This window comes from Quercus lobata, chromosome 5 (assembly GCF_001633185.2).
Source record: "Quercus lobata isolate SW786 chromosome 5, ValleyOak3.0 Primary Assembly, whole genome shotgun sequence".
Taxonomy (NCBI): domain Eukaryota; kingdom Viridiplantae; phylum Streptophyta; class Magnoliopsida; order Fagales; family Fagaceae; genus Quercus; species Quercus lobata.
This window is the reverse complement of record NC_044908.1, coordinates 41,752,197-41,775,960: the sequence shown is the minus strand read 5'-3', so window position 1 is coordinate 41,775,960 and position 23,764 is coordinate 41,752,197. Positions and strand designations below refer to the sequence as shown.

The 23,764-nt window shown below is 34.2% G+C and overlaps 1 protein-coding gene across 2 annotated transcripts; it reads right to left on the bottom strand.

Annotated features, from left to right (window-relative positions):
• Window positions 1–1,855: 1,855 nt before the first annotated feature.
• On the bottom strand, window positions 1,856–8,834 carry LOC115992365 (putative E3 ubiquitin-protein ligase RING1a). Of its 2 annotated transcripts, none has more exons than XM_031116545.1 (11): window positions 8,758–8,834; window positions 8,486–8,613; window positions 8,259–8,304; window positions 6,170–6,228; window positions 4,478–4,559; window positions 4,189–4,309; window positions 4,049–4,090; window positions 3,111–3,644; window positions 2,850–2,957; window positions 2,536–2,745; window positions 1,856–2,367 (listed from the first exon to the last, which is right to left on the bottom strand). In XM_031116545.1, exons 2-11 carry the CDS (start codon window positions 8,601–8,603, stop codon window positions 2,311–2,313), a joined length of 1,377 nt encoding a protein of 458 aa, XP_030972405.1. In that variant the 5' UTR covers window positions 8,604–8,613; window positions 8,758–8,834; the 3' UTR covers window positions 1,856–2,310. The 2 variants fall into 2 exon arrangements, with proteins under 2 accessions (XP_030972405.1, XP_030972404.1); XM_031116544.1 differs by having other exon boundaries at window positions 8,753–8,822.
• Window positions 8,835–23,764: the final 14,930 nt, after the last annotated feature.

Below are 23,764 nucleotides of genomic sequence, written 5' to 3'. Positions count from 1 at the left end.
CAGCTATGAAAGTTATCAAAACTAACCTTCGTAATTAAATGGAAAATGATTTTTTGACAGACTCTCTGATGCTATACATTGAAAAGGATATAGTTTTGACATTTAGTTTGGATTCAGTCATAGATGATTTTTAAGATTTAAAAGAGAGTCAAGTTCCCTTTTCATTAATAATGTATTAAGAGACAATAGTGTTTTGTGTCTTTTGTTTTTGTTGGTTGATGATTGCATCTTAATATATTAAGAAACAATGATTTTTGTATATTTGTCTTGGTTGATAGTTTATTAATACTATATGGACGTGTATTTGAATTTTATTTTTCACTTATCTCCAGCCCCCCCTAGCTTGAATTCCTGGGTCCATCCTTGATTATAGAATACATGACAAAGCATGCTCAATGTCTAACAAGCACACACGACAATACATGCTCCATGCCTACAGATAATCAATATGTAAACCCAACTATGTTACCTATCATATTAGCTATTAGGTGAAAGCTGTATTATTCTATAGAGATAAGTTCCTGCTCTCTAGTTCTTAAAAAGCTTTCTTTGAATTTTCTATATAAAATGTTTTTAATTTTGCTCTCTCTTTCTCTTTTTGGTGAAAATGTTTTATTGACCCAGTCATTTAGTTTAGTTCTATATACAAAAACCAACTATAGTCATTTAGCCTTATAGGCAATTAGAAGGGATAATCTTTTTGCCTTTGTGGTTATTACTATCCACTAATAGTATTCACCATTTCAAATTTTAAGTTGGGTTATTTTAAGGTTTTGTTATTGGATATTATAGAAGAGATTATCTATTTGTTAAATAATTAGAAAATATTCAATATGAAGTAGATTTTATTAAAAGGGTATAGAATTTGATATGTTTGATGTTTTTTTTATTGTTTGTTTTTATTTATTTATTTAAATTTGGAATCTATGAGTTATAGATTATGAATTATGGATATTAACAAATTTCTCAAAAAAAGAAAAAAAAATGTGGGATTAAGGGGTTAGTGGTTTTACAGACAAGTGTTGCCACAAGTTGCTACAATATATACTCTTTAAACAATAAGTTTAGGGATATAATTTTTTTTTTAATGTGTTAAATTCGTAATTTGTAGATTTTATTTTTATCAAGATTCAAGAGCTGCACTTATCAATTTAAAAATAAATAAAATAAAAAAGATCAAGAGCTATATCCAAACGCATTCAATTCCAGTTTCCAGTGTGATAACAAATTCTGTTAGTTTATAATAAATATTTTTTATTTTATTTTATGTTCCATAGTATTTTTAGAAAAATTATATAACTGCTAATATATGTTTTAGCTATATAGTGTTATTTACAAATTCAATTTTTGTGATTATAATAAATAAACCAAGATTAAATTATATATCATACTCAATACTTTTCCCATGTATCGCACAAGTTAGCAATTAGTTATATTAATAGGTGAAGTTGGAGAGCCGCAACTACATGTAAGTGTTACCACTTACAAGGACTATATTTCAACAAGCCACGGACAATGCCTTCCAGGTAAGTCCCCCAAACCCCATGTGAGGGCACAGAAGTTCCACTTGAATCGAATGCTGGGTGAAAGGTTATTTTACCAACTTAAATAAATGAAAATTCGGAAATTTGAACCGCATCTAAAAAAAGAAAAAAAGAAAATGAAAATTAATTAAATGGTGCGACACACACATGGGCAACATTGTTTTGCTCGTGCCTCAGATCATCACTAGTTCGCTACAACAAACTAGCTTTTTCTGTTGTATCAATGTCCCATGTTAATGTTTGTGGTTCATAGAAATTCTGGAGACATAATTTTATAAAAGATAAGGCAGTAAAGGATTTGATCTGACTCCTTAGGACACAAGAGCGCTATCGTCCTGATTTGAGCTCCAGAAAGTTTTTAAGGGGGGACGAAGGTCCCTGGAATTCAAACCTGCACTCTCCTCATGGGAGAGAGGCAGAGCAACCACTTGAGCCAAAGGGCTCAGTCATGATTTGTACTCGTTAATTGAGTAAATACCATACAATTCAATGGATTATAATCACTTACCCTAAAAAATATTAATCACAGTTAGGCAGGCTATAGATGCTTGTCAAAAGTGGTAACAAATTTTTAAGTATGGACTTTCTAGCTTCTAACATGTTCATTTTCTGTGAACTTTTCAACCTCGTAAAAGCTTTTCATTTTTCTGTGATACATATTGCAGTGCTAGCATTGAAACTAACAATATTGGAGCTAACTAGATTCCCATTTGTCAGTATACTATATACCACACCATGGTAAACAAGAGATGAGAGACCTTGTTCTTCATGACAAACCCATCAGAAAATCTGAGTGCCACTGCTTTCTCTCGTATGCCAGAAGCTGAAAGATCACAATAAAAACCAACGGATTGACTTAGTATTCCAAGTACAAACTAAAAGATAAGTCATAATTAATTGTATACAAAACTAAATCTGTATTCTTCTATATACTTTGTAGGTGCGAGCTGTTTGCACAAAGTATATAAACATAAATTTTAGAAGAGCTTACCAGATAGCCATGTACAAAATTGCCTGTTTTAAGTCCTGCCAAGGTTTCCTGCTCCCCTAAAATTCTCAACTTATCTTTGCCTGGATTAATTACATGAGACTTGGGCAGTGTTTCACTCGAAGAGGTTGCAGGGTTGATTTTGGAATCCAATTCATTCACCAAATATAATACAACTTCATCATCTTGAGATGCAGTTTGGACAGCAACATACTGTTTGAACAAGCAATTGAGAACCAGTTCCAGTAGTGGTAATAGAAGCTTTTGGTGAAGTGCAATCAAATGAAAATCACAGTATAAGGTAGAAAAACAAACACCTTGCGCAGTTGTCTAACTGACAGGGTAGGCTTGCAGCAAAGGTAGGGCCTCTCCAAACTTGGTATACTTTGTTCATCGAAAGAAACAAGCATGAGGTTGATCGTTAACTGAAATAACGAGCATATTTTATTCAAGTTCAGTGTATTGAGACCTCAAGAAGCACACAATATCTCAAAAGACAAAAATGATGATATCATGATCTCAGCCATCATAAAAAGACTGAACTAGAGTCCAAGATCATCCCACAAAATCTACTTTACCTCATTATCATTTTCCTCTAAGTTCCGCAGATACTCAGCCAATTTTGAGAGGCGGCTGTTCCGGGCATTCTTACCATTTCCACCATTCATACTGCCATATCGTGTGTGACTCCGCATGCCACCTTTTCCCCACGCAAGCCTTTCTGAACTGCCAACAAGTCCAGCGGACACACCTATCGATTCTCTGTTTACTTCAGAATCATTTTCATCCCCACCTCCATCTGCACTAGCAGCTGCTGGAGAAGGCAGAGAAAATCGAACTCCTCCCCATCTCTTGCTTCTTTTGGGTCTGACTTCTGTATGCTCATCAGCAGAAGATGAATCTTTGCCTCCGTCATTAACATTTGCATCCTCATTGTCATCAGATCCTTGACTTTCAGCAGCATTTCGATAGTTTCTCCTTCCTCTCAAATGAGCATTTCGATAGCCTCTTGATCTCCTAACAAATGCAGCTGCTGTGGCTTTAGCTGTTGACCGCTTCCTACCCAGAGCTTCTGCTTGCCGTCGAAAAGTTTGGGCAATGGAAGCTTGTATCTACCCAAATTAAGATAAATATAAAGACTTGAATCACTAAATAAGAGAGATAGAGAGAGAGAGAGAGAAGACATCTAAAGGTTCTGCTGGTGAACAATTTGAAGTAAAGGCCTAATACTTGGATGGTAAAAATCAATGATCCTGTGGCCATTATACTACCCTATCACAAGGCACTGTACTGCTTTAATTCATAGAAACACATTAGTTAGGTGTTCATGTAAAAAGAATAAAGGCATTTATCATCTGGAGTTTACAAGAATTCTTTTTAGGGTGTCCCCACACCCCTCCTTTTTTCTCTCTTTCTTTTGGTGACAGTCAGCACTTCCTGAACTTACCGATACCAAAATAGATGGATGTGTATAGTAGGGCACAAGGCTTCAAAGCTAAAACTTTGAAAAATATACCTGCTTATTGCGAGCCCTTTCCTCCTCATGAAAAGCCAATTCCTAGGGCAGATGCTCAATAATGAGTTCTTGAAATTAGAAAATGATAAAGTAAATCGGATTCTAAAATGACATGCAAAATAGTGGCCACCAAAATATACCTCTTCCTCATACTTGTCAATATCTGGATACAAAGCTGAAATTAAGGCATCATACTTTGGATCATCTCTCAAGGAGCGACGACTAGCACAATGTGTTCGGCAGGCAGGGCATTCATTGTTCCTGCAGTGAATATCAATCACCAATTTGATTAATAAAAAATATTTTAGCTTGAACTTCAAAATTTTTAATAAACTTGTATGATCACCCCAAACCAACAGCACAGAAGAAATTTGGTCCCAAGGTTTCAATTAATCAAATATTAATAAGGAAGACAGTTTGATGACATACCCAAGCCGCATCGATTTGTCAATGCATTCCCTGCAGAAGCGATGCAGGCATTCCATTACTGTTCGAGTTTTCCGAATGATCCCTATACATATGAAAACAAAGAAATCAATTTTTTTTTTTTTAACTGCAATATTGATATCTGGAGAAGGAAAAGGAGCCATGAAACTTAAAGAAAAATGCTGATAGGCTAACAAACTCAAGGCCTGCACTCTCATCGTAATATTGAATCAACAAACAAATTTATTCCCCCAAAGATGTTTTGGTTGCTTCCTAACTTGTGCAAGACCAGTGAGTGATTGGATGGTCCCCACTGGGGGGGGGGGGGGGTGGGCGGTGATGTGGGGACATCTAGATAGTTCAAAAACTGTACAATTTAATTTGACTTAAGAGAGTCCCTGGGCCTTGAAAGAGATAAATGGGAATATAGATAACTTTTATCATATACTAAAAAGACATAATCCAATGCTGTACAAGTTCATCCATTTTTTAAGGCCATAGGTTGAATGGTAAACTATGCAAAGCCACAGCAGATGCTAAGCATATGCTTCCATGGCTTAATTGAGCTCGTTGAACTGAATTGTTTACAACCATTACAATCCCTATACAAGATGATTACTCTGCAAAACCATATAATAGTAATTCAAAACAGTAAAGAATCAATGACTTCACATCTTTAACAACAGCATAAAAAATGCAATGTAACTGAAAAAAAATGAAAATTTCCTTCAAATAATATGTAAAATTCAAGGGTGCATGAATGGGTTTTTCTGAAGAGAAAATATACTCTCTGCAATTGAGGTGTAGTGAATTTTTTCTAGCCTTGTAGATCCACGTATCACTGCTAAATTTGAATAAAGACTAAAATGCAATACAAATTTCCAGTAGCACTAGCAAGAAGTTCACCCATCGTTTGCAGATGGAGAAAAAGACACATTCACACAAGTGAAAAAGATAAAGAACACATGCATGTGAAATTTGATACGTTAATTTCCTTGAGAATAACATAGGCAAAGAGTGGCCTGTCAAGCATCCAAAGAAAAATATAATCATTAACAATGCAGATAATCTCATAAATATATTTTCTAGTGAAGGACTTTGGCAAGGAGATCACATAGAAAACAGAGTAGTTTCCATATGTATACATCTAGCATATAAGATACCCTAAAGTACATTGGCCAGTAATGCCCACAAGATAGTCAAGTATCAAGTACCTGACTATTACATCTTGACTGAATGTTTTAAATGGTCAAATTGATATGTTATGCGGTTCTTATAAACCAAGAAAACAGCATACCTATGTAATCAAAGGGGTGTGCAACTAGAGACACATTGGTATCAGTTTTGTAATAAAAAGAAAGTTCAAATGATGGCAATTGTAAAAAGCACTCTTCTCAAAGCTTCAATAACCTTCCAGACATCTACCTCTATTTATTTAGTTTCACAACAGACATATCTACCAATAAATGTCATAGAAGCGAGCATCTAAGATGGTTCTGGAAATCAAATTAATAACTTTCCAAATGGAGAGACAAGACCCCTAGATTTTTGGGTTTTTTTTCTTTTTTTTTTTGGGGGGGGGGGGGGGGTGGGTTGCATATGACAGAAATATTATCATGATCTTTTGCAATTCAAAATCATTAGGAAGTGAATGTTTCTTACATTTTTTTTTTTAAACCAAAAATAAAATTATACCTAGACAGATTGGGCATTGTACTTCCTTGCGGATATCTGACAGTTTCACAACAACGAATCTGCAAATAAACAGCAAGACAGAGGGTTACCATACAACCATAATTGAAGGAGAGTTGGTTGTATACATTTCTCCTATTTTTTCAGACAAAAGTATGTTTTATAAAATGTAATGGCAAATCCATAAATAATAAAAGCTCATATTGATAGAAAGAAAGAGAAGTTTGACCTTCAGGTTAACCCCACCTCCCACCACAAAACGTGACCAAAAGAGGATCAACCTCTTCTAATAATTTTATTTCATTATTGAACCAATTAAACTATATTTTCTGTAATACCAACCGATAAATGTACTTAATTTCTTGGAGCAATTTCTTGCATACTTTCACAAAAACAATTGTGAGAAACAGGTGTTCAGTATAATTCTATAAATATGAAGCAGGTTGTCAGCTTTGTATAAACAAGAGATTCAATACTCTATATGATCCTTACGGTCTAACCAAAGCAGTCAAGTCAAATATGTTAGAATAACTCATGAGCATGAGGAAAATATTCTAGCTTCCAGATAACACTGTTTAAGCAAGTCAAACTCCTTTGTCAAGGAGGAATTTAAAGGAAATGCTTTGCTGAGATGCCATTCTGAACCACAGTATCAAGAATGGTTGTTTCCCATAAATAGAATATCCAGGGACCAAAAATCCCTCTTTGTCAAACATAAAGCTGAACTGAATGCTAACAATTACACTGACAGTTATTGTCTTAGGCGTGTTAATACACCCAATCGCAATTGCCATGTAGACTTACAATAGCAACTTGGTGTTGAAAAGATTCAGATTCAAAAGGCATGCATGACATTCTCAGTGTTGTAAAAAATCTATCAAAATGTGTAAATTGAACAAATGCATGTAGCAGTTTTATCAGTAGACACTAGAGGAGAGCAAGCAATAGTGATCCTAAATTGTACAAAACAATCTTATTTACTCTGTGAAAAAAGCAATTGACAAGGAGAAGGTTCTTCTAATCTGGTTCTCAAACAATATGGCACCATTTTATAAATATTGACTACATAGATGCATTCATATCAATCTTTTAACCAAAAAAAACCTGCTGGGACATGTACATAAAAATGTTACACTCGGGTGATGCTCAGACATCAACAAAATAGTTCTTGGGAAAATACCTATCAATTCACTGTTCCGTGAGGTTAAGTAATGTGTAATGTTGAACAATACAATTTACATGCACAAGATTCAATTAACCCACCTGAGGTTTCAGATGAATTAAATTCATTGTCAAAACAATAACTGGAGTATATCCTAACACAAAGCAGATCACAGCCAAACTGGCAGAGCTCCCAGAAACAAAAAGGACAATGGTTCCAACTTCCAAGACTTGGTAATTGAAAAGTAAACATAATAATCAGCAACCCAGAGGCCCAGAGTGACACTGACAACACTCAACAAGCCTTCTTAGCCTAACAAAAATTTCCATCACCCAAATTCCTCAACAAAACCAGTAATCCAGGTCCCCAATTTTTAAAAACCATTTTAACCAACCTCTGCACCAATCTACGAAATCATAATCAAATTAAAATACATGTATAAACGTAATCAAGTACCACGATGCAAGTACAAGATCCCCGATAAGCATCGACATGCAAAATTTCACTACAGTAGCAAAATCCCAAAACCCAAACTGCCACAGACGCTACCATGCAACAAAGTCTCATGCACATATACCAATTCTGAGTCAAAATCACCACGACCCAGATGACCAAAACCCCAACTATACCAACCTCCATCGAACTCGTCCACAATAAGAGAGCAAAACCCATCTCAGAAATACCACAAAACACAACGATAACCATTCGAACACACTCAAAATTATCACTCACTGAAACACCCATGTGCCACTTCCTCGAGAGAACACAACACAGAAGCACCGCCACCATACAAAGCACGCAGATCCCAGATCAAACAACACCGACCTCTATAATTCGCACACTCACACCAACAAAGAAAGCCCAAGAGAACGAATAGCACGAAAAGAATGATAATAATAATAATAATAATAATAACAAAAGAAAACTCACTCGTCTTTGCTGTCTCCATTACTGGACGAATGGCTTCGATCAGACTCTGAGAAAACAAAGAACATGGTTAAGGAAATGAAAAATCAAAATTTTTTCTCTGAATGTGCAATAAGTAAAATCTCGGTGGTTGCTTTGCTTGAGGTTTATGAATTTTTGGGGGAACAGCAAGCTATAAGCTAGAAAAGAAGGATAAGCAAACCCATGTACGTAGTACACAACGTCTATACCTTGTGGTTCCTCTTGGTGTTGTTCATGGTTACTGTGGTCGTGTTCCAGTGGATCATCCACCTCTACCAACTCCTCCTCCTCTTCCTCCTCCTCCACACCTCGCTTCTGTGACGGCATTGCTGTTGTTCTTCCAAAGTCCAAACCCAACAATACAAACAAACAAGAATTAACAACACCCAATAAGGGTTTTATACGGTTGTGGAATTTGGTTGCTATGGTTAGATAGTGAAGGTCCAAGGTGGTGTAGACAGTGTGGGTTTGCTTACCTTACCTTTTTAGAGGGGTTGAGAGACTTTGAGAGAGAGAGGCTGCGAACCTCGTGGTCTTTGCCAAAGTTTTTATTTTCTTTTTTTCTTTCTATTTTGTATTTTATATTTTGTAATTGTAATAATATTATTATTATTATCAGATTTTGCAAGTGTGGTGTGGTGTTATTATTTATTATGCTATGCCTTGCTGGTGTACGCAGGAGACCAACTCAGCCGTATAATAATAAATAAATAAATAAAAAAGAGACCAACTCAGCCTACTTCGTTGACCGACACCTGTGTGTGTTTAAGGATAGTTTAGTAGTTTGCACAATTGATGATTAGTGTGTTTGCACTTGTAAAATTGTGTGGGAATTATAGGTGGAAATCCGACCAACCAAAATGATTAGTGTTTTTTGTGTTTACAAAATCACAAACATATATGCACTTAATTTTGGTTTCCTTGCTTCTTTATGGTATGGCGTATATTCTATAGATCTGGTTAATAGGTGGCATTTGTTAATGAACTTTTTTAGGCCATAAATAAAATGACCAATTTTAAGAAAGTTTAATATCACATTTATTTTTTGGGAATAACAAAATATTAAGATTTTTATTGCTTATTTTTCTTTTTTTCATAAAAAATTTCCTTAAATAATTCACTAATAAATGCTCTTAGGACATTGTTTAACTTTTCTCAAATACTATGTAAGGCACGTGTTTTGCTTTCTTCTTAATTTTAGCATTTTTAGGTGAATAGACAAGATATAATGTATTTCATGCATTTTTTTCTCATAACTTATTAATACGGTAAGTTGTGATTGATAGGAATATAGGTCATCGGCCATCGCTATTATTATTTTTCTTAGCTACTGTTTAAATATGTTGTCAAAACAATTTACAAAATAAATACTGTACATAGATTTATTATAATAGTGACTTGCTCACTAGTCGACCAGACAACTAATATGTATGTTAAGGGAATTTTGTTATTTTATAGAAGATTAGTTAATTAAGTTTTCTTCTCTAAAAAAAAAAAAGAAGTTAATTAAGTTTTTTTTTTTGGATAGAAGGTGGAAGATTAGTCAAACTTGTGACACGGGGACAGAGAACGGAGATAGGTGTCAATAGAGCTATAAATCAATTGACAAATTGAGATGTTTTTGGGGTGCATGAGGAGTACACCTTTTGCCGCGTTGGGTTCTAGTAGCTTCATTAGCTATTAATTGCACTTCTAGGGTGATTTTATTTACATTTTCTTACGTTTTTTTTTTTTTTTCTTAACAAACAAGTGGCTAGAGTTTGATTTTATTTTTATTTTTATTTTTGAGGATAATAGAGTTTAAAAGTTAATAGCATCTTTTCTCCAATTATTTCATGCCTTTTTTATAACTTATTAAAATGGCAAATTATGATTAAAAGAAATATAGGTCCATCACTATCATCATTTTTCTCATTTACAATCTCAATAAGTTGTGGGAAAAAAATGTGAAATAAGTAATGTATGTAGATTTATTATAATAGTGACTTGCTCACTGGATTCTTGTCATTTTTTAGAAAATTAATAAATTGAACCTTTTGTTTGGCCTTTGCTAAAGGGAAAGGGAAAGATTAGTCATAATTGTGACACAGGGCTAGAGATCGGAGATATATGTCAATTGGATTATAAACCGATTGATAAATTGAGGTGCTTTGGGGTGCATGGGGGAGTACACATTTTGCTACATTGGGTTCTAGCTGCTTCTCTTTTGCCTTTTCTCAATTGTTTTCGGATCATCAACATTAATTCATTAGTTATTAATTGCACTTTCTATGTAATTTTATTTACATTTACTTACTTTTTTTCTTAATAACAAGTGGATTATAGAGATTAAAAGTTAAAAGTAGGCTAAAATGCAAGACATATCCTCTAAGTTTCACAACCTTTTATTTCAGTCCTCTAAATTTAGGTTTAGTCCTTTAGATTTCATTTATTCTCAATTACGTTATTTGTTAGTTGCTGTTGTTCTTTTATAACAAAACTATGCCATTTTTGTCCTCTATTTAATTTTTAATTTATTATTTATTTATTGATTTTAATTTTCTAGTCATTGGAATGGATATAGATGGAGTGGGGTACTCGAATTCGCACAAGCTAATATTCTCTTCAATTTTGGTATGGTGAACAACCAGACTGAGACTTCTACCAAGAACATTTGCAAGATTGGTGGTAAACGAATCGGGGTCTATTCAACGCTTTGTGACTAGGGAGGGAGATCCAAGATGGCTTTCTTTGGGGCAAAGTGCTGAGGGACTTGTGTATTATGGCAACTGTGGTGCATTTGGTAAATTTCAACATCAAAATGATACTAAATTTGAATGCACTTGTCCTACTTGGGTTCCAACCCAAGTCACCAAGTGAATTGTCTTTGAGAAATGCATCCGGTAGGTGTGTAAGAAAGTGTGGACAAGCATCTATATGCAAGAGTGGTGATGGGATTGTGAAGGTAGAAAATGTTCCTCTAGTCACGACCATGACGACGACAATGAGCGCAGACAAAAGAAGCACAAGCTCCTTCATGGCCTCAATTTTCATCCTCAATACCCGACATTGTTGCCGAATTCCAAGTCCTTTACTTTGAACCCGTACTGCTCTGATCTCCCAAATTTGAATTTCGATAATCTAGAGGCCAAACTCAAATTCTCTAGGTCTCTCTTCTCCCTCTTTCCCCTCTCAGTATCTCACAGTATTGGGTGGGTTGGGATTCAATTTAGTTCTTCAATGTTGTTCTCCAAATAGGATGTAGTTTCTTAATCTAATTAATGGTTTTTTTAATTAACATTTTCTTAAAGTTAATAAATAAATAATAAATTAAAAATTAAATAAATGAAAAAAAAAAAAAACAGCGTAGTTTTGCTATAGAATACGGCAACAACAAATGGATTGCTAACGGAGGACTTAATTGAGAATAAATAAAACTTAGAGGACTGAAATGACAAAAAGTCAAACTTAAAAGACTGGAATGAAAAGTTGTGAAACTTAAAGGGTGAGTTTTGCATGTTGGCCTTAAAAGTATCTTCAAATGTCGCTTAAAATAACAACATAAATTAGATAAAAGTATAATCTAAAGTACTTGGGAGTTTTTTTTTTTTGGTGAAAAATTAACAACTACAAGACATTATAGATATATTTTATTTTTTATGTACATTATAGATATCTTCTTTTTGTTTTTTGATGGGGCACATTATAGTTTATAGATATCAACATAGTATATTTAACAAGTTAATTTGTCTTAAATTTTTAGGCCTAAAAATTTAGGTAGTTTTCCCACCCTACTTTGGGTGGAATTATGTAGCTCATAATTGTATAATCTTGACTCCAAAAAAACAACAACAACAAAAAACCGAAAAGAATTGTATAATCTTGTATTGGTATTCTTAGCTCAATGTAGGTTGGCCTCGACCTATATAAGGAATGTTTTAGTAAAACTAATAGAATAAAATCAACTATATGTGCATATTTAAATGCCACATGTGGATTTTAGGACACAACTGACCAATCAAACAAGAAATTATATAATACTTACTGTCATTTTTTTATTATTATAAGAAGATTGTAAATTTATTAAGACGAAGATAAACACATTACATCTTGAGCCAAAGCCAACTCAATTATAATAGGATTTTTCTCTATCCAAACTACAAAACTAACTAAATTCCTAGCATACTGAATTAAGATGTGTGCAGGACGATTGCTTTGTCTTGAGTAAGTATATAAAATAGAATTGTATTTGCCGAAATATTTTAAAATAAGGAGAGTAAAATTGATGTAGATGTAAAGAAGAATGGAAGTGATAGAGAAAGAGTTCAGCCTAATGAACTACATTCACAAAGAAAGCCCTTAGCAACTATAATATGCTATGCCTCGCTGGTGTATTCAGGAGACCAACTCAGCCTACTTTGTTGATCAACACATGTGTTTGTGTTTTATTTATTTATTTATTTATTTATAAATACATAATATTTCAAAACTATGACATCTGCTTCATGGTGATTGTTTATTATCATCATACCATGATTCTAATTTACTACTTGAACTAACTAGAACCCACTTGTTTGTTTGCGTGTTTAAGGGGGTAGTTCAATAGTTGGCACAATTGATGAGTGTGTTTGCAATTGTGAAATTGTGTGAGAATTAGAGGTGATAATCTAGCTAACCAAAATGATTAGCATTTTGTGTTCACAAAACCACAAATATATGAGCTTGATTTTGGTTTCCTTGTTTCTTTATGGTATGGTATAGACTATATAGACATATGTTGTTCTCTTCTCAATTTTATGCCCTGAATTTTAGGTGAATAGACAAGAGATAATGTACTTCATGCATTTTTTCCTAACATATTAATAAGGTTAGTAGTGTTTATAGGAATATAGGTCCATCATTATTATCATTTTTCTTATTTACCATCTCAATAAGTTGTGGAATAATTTGCAAAATAAATATTGTACACAGATTTATTATAATAGTGACTAGCTCACTAGTCGGCCACAATTGGTTAGTGTGTTTGCAATTGTGAAATTGTGTGAGAATTAGAGGTGATAATCTGACTAACCAAAATGATTAGCGTTTTTTGTGTTCACAAAACCACAAACATATGAGCTTGATGTTGGTTTCCTTGTTTCTTTATGGTATGGTATAGACTATATAGGCATGTTTTGTTCTCTTCTCAATTTTATGCCCTAAATTTTAGGTGAATAGACGAGAGATTATGTACTTCATGCATTTTTCCCTAACATATTAATATGGTTAGTTGTGGTTAATAGGAATATAGGTCCATCATTATTATCGTTTTTCTTATTTACCATCTTAATAAGTTGTGGAATAATTTGCAAAATAAATGTTGTACACAAATTTATTATAATAGTGACTTGCTCACTAGTTGGCCACAACTAGTATGTAAAGGATATTTTTGTCAATTTATAGGAGATTAGTAAATCAACATTTTTATTTTTTATTTTTTGCCTTTTTTGGAATGAAGGTGGAAGATTAGTCGAACTTGTGACACGGGGCTAGAGAATGGAGATAGGTGTCAATTGGGAAATAAATTGATTGACAAATTGAGGTGTTTTGTGGTGCATGGGGAGTACACCTTTTGCCGCATTGGGTTCCAGCAGCTTCATTAGCTATGATGACACTTTATGGGTAATTTTATTTACATATACTTACTTTCCTTTTCTTAATAGCAAGTGGATTATAAAGGTTAAAAGTTCAAAGAATCTTTTCTTAATTCATTTCATGCATTTTTCTATAACTTGTTAAAATGGTAAGTTGTGATTAATAAGAATATAGGTCCATCACTATCATTATTTTTCTCATCTACCATCTCAATAAGTTGAGAAAAAAACATATGAAATAAATTTTACATCGATTTATTATAATAATGACTTGCTCACTGAATTTTGTCTTTTTTTAGAAGATTAGTAAATTGAGGGTTTTTTTTTGGAGGTGTTGATACCGTATTTTATCTAGCCCCGATTAACACGACAAAATAATGCTTAAAGTTCAAAAAAGGGTGAAAACCATGATTTTTAAAGCCATAAAGGGGGAATGAATAAATGCAACATGATCAGACGGTGAAGCAAAAAGTTGCAACCAATCCAGTCACTTTTGACAAGAATTAAGACCAAATACCCTAATTGGGGACGGTCAATAAATTGACTTCTTGATCCAGCCATTTGATTGAGATAAATTTTGGACCATCTTGTAGGCCATATTTTTCCCTTTGAAATGACAGTTTACGAGTCAAAATCAGAGTTAAAACGGATGATATATCAATAAAATATCGAAACCATAAGTAAATGTTTCACTATTTTTAGGACTTTTTGGAGGGAATGAGAGTTAGATTAGTGCACAATAGTCTTTAGGGCAAGTGGAGGATTAGTGCCCTTAAATCCTATTGTAAGATGTTATGTATGATATTATGTATGTTATTATGTATAATATTATGTATGACTTAATATTGTGATTAATAAAGTTTCTTTATTATTATCTAAAATAATGGTAACATGAATATTTGGACATTATCATATAGTCCATAAGATGCATAGTATGTGATTTATGTGAAAAGTCACAGAATATATAAATCACAAGTTCTTTGTAAACTCAAAATTTTGGTTCGTAGTCGGTGATGAAATTGGGCATTTCATTTGCGAAGACTATAACATATCAACTAAGATGATTTGTCTTGATCATGGAAGTGGAGACTTCTAGTTGATATGTTGATATGTTTTAAGAGTTAAGACGTATTGAACTAAACCGCTATGAGATTTATTATTCTCCTAATGACTGTCAAATGAATAATAAATCTCACGACTTCTATTTGCATGAACTTTTAATCTTGAGAGAATAATGGACCTGATCATGGACTGTAGGTTGTTTTGATATATCAGGAGTGAGATTTAAAGTAACAGTCAAAACCTTAGTATGTTAGACAGCCACATTTAGTGTTGATGGAACATATATTCTCAAGATGGAATTCATAATCTCTTAACGGAGATATGAAATATTCTCTTAAAGTAAGTTTAATGGGTTCAGTTATTCAGAGAGTTAAGCCTAACCACTTGAGTAAGAAATTACTGAAGTATATATTTATGAAATTGGATTTCATAAATATATGGTGAATAACTTAAAGGATTAAACCGGGTACTTAAGGATTAAGATGTAGTAATCTTCAAAGTGACAGTCTACATTCATGACTTTGTATTACTATGAATATTTTATGAAGGGATAGCATGTATAATAAAGTCTTGGGATATAATTTATTAATAAGACCTAGAGTGCAATTATATTTATATAGTGGTATTAAATATAATTAATGGTAACTTTGGACTTATCAAGAGTTGACAGAAAAGCCTAAGGCCCATTGAAGCTAGTGTCTTATTGGTCACACTCCAAGCCACACACTAAAGCCCAATAGGCCATCCTAATTAGATAATCAGTTAGTTATAAAAAGAGAAATATACAGAATTTTATTTAAAAAAGAAAAAGAAAAAAAGAGAGAGACATCATTATGAAATGGTGTGTATGTGTGAGTGAAGCCACTCGATTATTCTCCCTTAGAAATTGATTGAGAGGCCACACTTCTTGGGCGTAAAGTGGAATTGGAGTGAAGATTAAAAGTATTCCCAAGTACTTCTAATCTTTTGTTTTGAATTACACCACACCAAGGTACGCTATCTTCTTCTTAAATTTTGAAATTTACATAATGCATGTTATCAATCATGAATGAAATAGATCCATGTTTGTTGCTTCCATTGTGTGTTTTGTATGAAATACAAAACCAGATTTTCCAACAATTGGTATCAGAGCCAGGTTTTCATTTCATGTTTGTATAACATGTGTTTGGGTTTTAGAATCAAAGAAAATCATTTTCTTGGTGTTATGGGATTCTTGAATCTGCGGTGATTGTTCTATATAATCACGTTTAAAGGATTTTTGATTTCATAATTTAGTTTTGGAGATTGACTTTGCGTTGATGTGAAGTGAATTCCTTTTAGTATGGAATTCCGTCTTCAAAAGATTTTTTGCCAAGGATATATATTTTGGATATAGTTATTGTAATAACCGTCAAGTGCGTGAATGATGTTATTGCACCGCTTGGATGTATAATAAGACAATTTAATGATTAATTGTCTTGATGGCCATCTTGCATGTGTTAATATAAAGGATTCATTCAATCCGTATATTATATTTCATATGCATTCGAATTAGTGATACAAGGTTTCAAGCATTCAATAACTATATCTAAGCAACTCAACTTTACATGTTCATCAATGCTCCATTTGTTTCGATGTAAAATATTTTTAAATGTAAAATATTTTACATGTAAAAAATTTTATTGTAAAATATTTGATTGTAAAATATTTTCAAGTGTTTGAAACGACAAAACACGTGAAAATGCAACCCACCACCAGCCACTCCAAACGAGCAAAAACCACCAACAGCCACCCCAAAATGAGCATAAACCATTAAACCACCCCCAACCACACCAAAAACCAAATTTGGAAGAGAGGAAAAAGATAGCCACCACCAAAAAATCTGACCATTAAACCATAAATCTGAGCACAAACCACTAGCAACCCACAACGAGCATTAAACCACAAATCCGACCAAACAACTCCATAACCACCCAAAAGAAAGCAAAAAAAACCCACAAAATAAAAACTAATTTCAAATCACAGTTCTGTTTCATCTTTGCTCGCCACCATAGCACCTTTCAGACAATGGTAGATCACAACCGTAGCACTTTAGCACCTTCCTTTGATCTACCCATGAAACAGAACTGCGATCTAACATTTTAGACAAATCAAAACCCACAAAATCTTCCTTGGTCGCCGCTATCCACCGTAGAACCAATCTTTGATCGCGGCTATCCAGATCATGTCGGAAAGCTTCCTTGACCACCATCGACATCACAGCTCCCCACCAAGAAGCCCTCCTCGTGACTTTCTTTTTTTGTGCGAGATGGGTATGAGAGAAGGGAGATAGATCCAACAATGGGTGGCATCGCTGGAAGCTAGAGTTGATTGGTGGTGCCTTAGACACTGGAGCTGGAAATTGGTGGGAGAGGGGACCGGAGGTGGTTGGGTTTTTGGAAAGAAATTTGACTTGGGAGAGTTTAAGCGTAAAGTGACTGTAGCACTAAAGAGGATGATAAGTATCAAGGTGTGAGGGAGTGAGCAAATGCAAAATGTTTTACCAAAATTTTAAGTGTAAAATATTTTACATAAATTTGCTTAGGTTGATTCAGTTTACTGAAAGTATTTTACTTTTGACCAAATATTTTACTGCAAAATAAACACTGTAAAATTGGAAAATATTTTCCTGAAAATATTTTACATCGAAACAAATGGAGTGCAAATGACATATATATGTGACAATGTCGATTTACTAGTTTTGAATTAGTATTGTACATCATCAATGATTATATATGATTTATGGCCTGATTACACATGGATTAGATTGTATCCTTTGTGTGATAAAATATGCATGATCTGCCTTTGAGAAAGTTAAACTAGAAATTATCTTTTTTGGTATTGCATCAAGGTTGCTAATATACATGCTATCATGTTAATGCTAGGATTATGAAATTTATTCCTAATGAGATTAGGATCATGTTTTCAAGGTATCTAGCATTATTATGGTTCTTGATCTTAAAAATATTTAATTTAAAATATCTAGTGGGAGAGAGATACAAGGGTTGGATCTCACAGCCTCCATTGTTGGTTTATAGTAGTGTGATTAAGCACCTCGCCTTGGCGTATATGCCTTGCTCCCTTCGGAGAGTGCTTAATTCATGGTACTACAGATTAAACTTCTTAATGATGAATGATATGTGTTTTTACATTAAGAACGACCACGCTACCGTGGAGTTACTTAATGACTCACATAGAATTCAGTCAATGGTGTACACTAGACTAAGTTTAATGTTAACCTCACTTTGAAGCTATGTCATTATTACTTAGAGGCTAAAGGAAATACGGCATATTATTAGTGTTTGATAAGAGTTATTATGATAGCACTAATAATGAGAATAGTTCTCAATCAGTCATAGTGTTTATAATATACTTGCTTCCAAGGAATTTTAAACATGGGATTGAGTTGTCGTTGCATATTTTATATTATGATTTTATTAAGGTTCCATACTATATGTTTGCATGCTAAATTGATAATGTCTAGTTTACTAATTATATTCATATTTGTTATTTTCATATTTAAAATCATGGCATCATTTAGCCCACTTGTTGCTATTCTTAATCAAAACAAACTGACTAGATCCAACTATGTTGACTGGAAAAGAGATTTGGACATTGTTCTTACTGCTGAAGAGCACAAATATGTGCTTACTCAACCATGTCCTAACTTTCCATCATTAGATGCTCCTCTTGAGGAAAAACAACGATATGATCGTTGGTAGAAATCTAATGAGATGGCTAAGTGCTATATCCTAGCATCTATTTCAAATGTTCTATAGCATCAAATGCAGGATGTAAAACTAGCTTCAGACATAATGCTAAGTCTGAAGGAGATGTTTGGTAAGCAAGGCCGTTTTGCAAGGCAAGAAACTATAAGGCAAATTTATAATACCAAAATGGCTGAAGGTACTTCAGTGAGGGAGCATTGTCTTAGGATGATCTCTAATCTCAATACATTGGAAGTTTTAGGTGCCGATATTGATGGAGAATCCCAAGTGGATATGATACTCCAGTCACTACCAGAATCATTCAAGGAATTCAGACTTAACTATAACATGAACAAAAAGGTTTATTCATTGTCTGAATTGATGAATGAGTTGGTAGCGGTGGAAGGCATCCTTGGTACTTCTTGTGTTGATGCCAATATGGCTAAAGCTTCTACTTCTTAGCCTAAGTCGAAAGGCAAGGGTAAAAAGAAGAAGAAGAAGAAGGACTTCGCCAAGCAAAATAGTAAACAAGTTGCCTTAGGAGTTGCTAAGGGTGTCAAATGGGTGGGTTTGAGGTGGGCATAATTGGGTTAGGTATATAAAACCCATTCACCTATTAAAACCCATTTAACTAATTGCTTCTAACCCAAACCCAACCCAACCCAATTATAATGGATAAACCCCAACCCACCCAATTACTCAATTATCAAAATTACCAAAATGCCCATAAACACATTAACAGCTCAGCAATAGGAAAATGGTCCACTGTTTGGTTGCCGAGAAAAATAAATAAATAAATAAAAGAAGACAAAACCTTTATTCCACATTTAGTTGCCGATAAAATGATAGAGAAAATAGGAAGAGAAATTAAAAAAAAAATAAAAAAAAAAAAAGAAGAAGAAGAGAAATCCAGATCTCTCATTATTCAAATGCCAGTAAAACACCAACATTAAAATTAAGCAAACATCATTTTCCTTCCATTACCTCCACTTTCTCGGCAACCAAACAGAGAAGCGCGTGAGTGAAGAACACACCTACTCTCTATGGCAAAGAAGCGTAGGGAGAGGAGAGCTCGACGATTTTGGGGAGGAGATTGGTGGCGTTGTCGAGATTTTCCATGGAGACGCACTTGACTCGCTCTCGTCGTGATGTAGTTCTTTGATGAGCGCTTTCTCACCAGAAATGGAGGCTTCGTTGGAGAGATTTCTACGCTTCGTTGCTGTGGTGGTTTCGTCACCGGAGCTGTCGTCGCGGTCCATGCGCTTCAAATTCATGTTTGATATTGGAGATTACGGAACCAAGCTCTAAAGCATGATTAATCGACTAAACAGTGACCAGATCATTTCTCAGAGACCAAACAGTGCAAATGGTGAATAGAAAGAAAGAAAAAAGAGTACTGGGTCTCCGACTAAAACGTGATTGGAGGCCAAGAAAATGAGGGAAAATGAAAACCCCCGTGAAACACTGAAATGTCTGAGGGCTGGTTTTTTTTTTTTTTTAATTTTTAATTATTATTATTATTATTATTTTTTTTTTATGGAAAGGGTTGTATTGAATTTGGGTATATAGTATTTGGGTTAAATGGGTTTTTAGTTAAAACCTAATAATTACTGGGTCTAATTGGGTTAATGTTCATTTAACCCAACTAATAATTGGGTGAGTTTGGGTTCAATTAGAATGGGTGGGTTTAGGTGGGCAAATGGGTTTGGGCTTACTTTGCTACCCCTAGGAGTTGCCAAAAAAGAAAAGAAAACCAAAAGAAAGTGTTTTCATTGTGGTGAGAAAAGACATTGGAAGAGGAATTATCCAATATTTAAGGCTGCCAAAAATAAAGGTATGAAAAGTACATTCCTTCTTGAAACATGTTTAGTACAAAATCCCACGGATTCCTGGTGTGTGGATTCAGGTTGTATTAATCATATCTGAATTCTTTGCAGGGGTTCCAGGAGACTAGAAAGCTTAATGAAGGGGAATTGTTTCTTACTTTGGTTGATGGGAGCAAGATTCCGGTTGTAGTTGTTAGAGTTGTTAATTTATGCTTTAAGTCTAGTGTTTTAATATTGGAAGACTGTCTATATGTACCTAATGTTTGTAGGAATTTAATTTCTGCAACTTATTTAGGTAAACATGGATATTATGTTATCCTTAAAGACAATGTTAAAGAAGGGTAAAGTGTTTATCTGTTCTGGCAATATTGTGGATGGTCTTTATATTTTAACTCCTGATAAGCATGAATTATATAATTCTGAATTAGATAATGACTCTCATGTAAAATCATTAAAGAGAAAGTTTCCTTCTACTAATGAAGCATATCTTTGGCACTTGCGTTTGGGTTATATTAATCCAAATAGAATTCAAAGACTGATCAAAGATGGATTCTTAGAGCCATTGGACTTTGATGAATTTCCAGTTTGTGAATCTAGTTTGGAAGGAAAAATGACCAAACGACCTTTTAGGTAGAAGAGCCCAAGAGTTGCTTGAATTAGTTCATACGAATGTATGTAGTCCTATGTCAACCCAAGCAAAAGGAGGTTATGAGTACTTCATCACTTTTATTGATGATTACTCAAGATATGGTTATGTGTACCTAATTCAAGAGTTGCTTGAATTAGTTCATACGAATGTATGTGGTCCTATGTCAACCCAAGCAAAAGGAGGTTATGAGTACTTCATCACTTTTATCGATGATTACTCAAGATATGGTTATGTGTACCTAATGAAACGGAAGTCAGAAGCCTTTGAAAAGTTCAAAGAGTTTAGGGTTGAAGTTGAGAATTAATTAGGTAAACGCATAAAGGCCATTCGATTTGATCGTGGTGGCGAATACCTTCTTGGGGATTTCAAGGATTACTTAATTCAAAATGAGATTTTATCCCAATTGACAGCATCTAGAACTCCCCAACAGAATGGTGTAGCAGAAAGAAGGAATAGGACTCTTTTAGAAATGGTTAGGTCCATGATGAGTTACTCAACTTTACCGATTTCTTTTTGGGGTTATGCCTTAAATACAACAATACATCTTTTGAATTTAGTTCCATCAAAATCTGTTCCCAAAAAACACCCATGAAATTGTGGAGTGGGCGTAAGCCTAGTATGAAATATCTCCACATTTAGGGTTGTCCAGCACACATGTTAAAAGGGAAGCCTGATAAATTGGAATCAAAATCAGAAGTGTGTTTGCTTGTAGGTCATCCAAAAGAAACTAGGGGTTATTTATTCTATAATCATAAGGATAACAAAGTGTTTGTTAGTACAAATGCCAAATTCTTGGAAAATGACTATATGAATAACTACACTCCTAGAAGTAGAGTTGTGTTGGTTGAAATGAATGAATCTGTAAATGAACAACCAATAGATGAAACTAGGGATGATGTGGCTGTATTAGATACATCACAAGATACTACTCATGAGATGTCTAGTACACAGGTGCCTCGTCGTAGTGGGAGAATTGTTCGGCCTCCTATAAGATTTATAGGTTTGGGAGAAACTTATAAAGCTATCTCAGAAGAGGTTGAATTGGATCCCTACACTTATGAAGAGGCAATGAATGATATAGATGCACATTATTGGATCAAAGCTATGAAATCTGAATTAGATTCTATGTATTCCAATCAAGTTTGGGATCTTGTAAAGCGCCTAACGGCATTAAACCTGTTGGTTGCAAATGGGTTTACAAGAGGAAGAGAGGGATAGATGGAAAGGTTGAAATCTTTAAAGTAAGGCTAGTGGCGAAAGGGTATACACAAAATGAAGGTATTGATTATGAAGAAACCTTTTCCCCAGTAGTCATGCTTAAATCTATCAGAATTCTCTTATCCATTGCTGCGCTCATTGTGATTATGAGATTTGGCAAATGGATGTCAAGATTGCCTTTTTGAAAGGTAATCTTGAAGAAGAAATCTATATGTTGCAATCAAAAGGTTTCATAGCAAAGAACCAAGAGCATATGGTATGCAAGTTGAAAAGGTCCATTTATGGACTTAAGCAAGCATCTAGGTCATGGAACATCAGATTTGATCAAGCAATCAAGTCATTTGGTTTTGAACAAAATCTTGATGAACCATTTGTGTACAAAAGACATCGAGATAAAGTAATAATGTTTCTAGTACTTTATATTGATGATATTCTACTCATTGGAAATGATGTAGGGGTAATGTTATTAGTAAAAGTCTGGTTGTCAAGCCAATTTGATATAAAGGACTTAGGTGAAGCTAACTTTATTCTAGGGATCAAGCTTTGGCGAGATCGCAAGAATAAGATGTTAGGTTTATCACAAACTAGGTATATAGATAAGGTTCTAGAACGGTTTAGCATGCAAAACTCCAAGAAATGATTACTTCCTTTTAAACATGGAGTTCCTCTATCTGATGACCAAAGACCTAAGACTCTTGAGGAAGAAAATATAATGAGACAAGTTCCTTATGCTTTTGCAGTGGGAAGTCTCATGTATGTCATGCTATGTACTAGATCAGATATTTGTTATTCAGTTGGCATGATCAGCCAATATCAATAAAATCCAGGACTTAAACATTGGCAAGCTGTAAAGCATATTCTCAAATATCTACGGAGAACGAGAGATTATATGCTTGTTTACCATAGTGAGGATTTGATTCCCATTGGCTATACAGATTCAGATTTTCAGTCAGATCTAGATTTTAGAAAATCCACTTCAGGATATGTATTCACCTTGAGAGGTGGAGCCATAAGTTGGAGAAGTACTAAGCAATCTTGTATTGTGGGCTCCACCATGGAAGCTGAATATGTCGCTGCTTGTGAAGCGGCAAAAGAAGTTGTATGGCTTAAGAAATTCCTTTTTGATCATGGTGTAATGAGAATGGAGCAAGTTCCCATCACATTGTTTTGCAACAATAGTGGAGCAGTTGCACAATCCAAAGATCCAAGAAATCATAAAAAAGGAAACCACATTGAGAGAAAGTACCACATCATTTGAGACATTGTTGCTTGTGGAGATGTAGTGGTTGCAAAGATTGAAAGTGCAAATAATCTAGCAGATCCTTTTACCAAAGCCTTGCATTAAAGGACTTTTGAGTCACATTTGGAGAGAATGGGAGTTAGATTAGTGCACAAT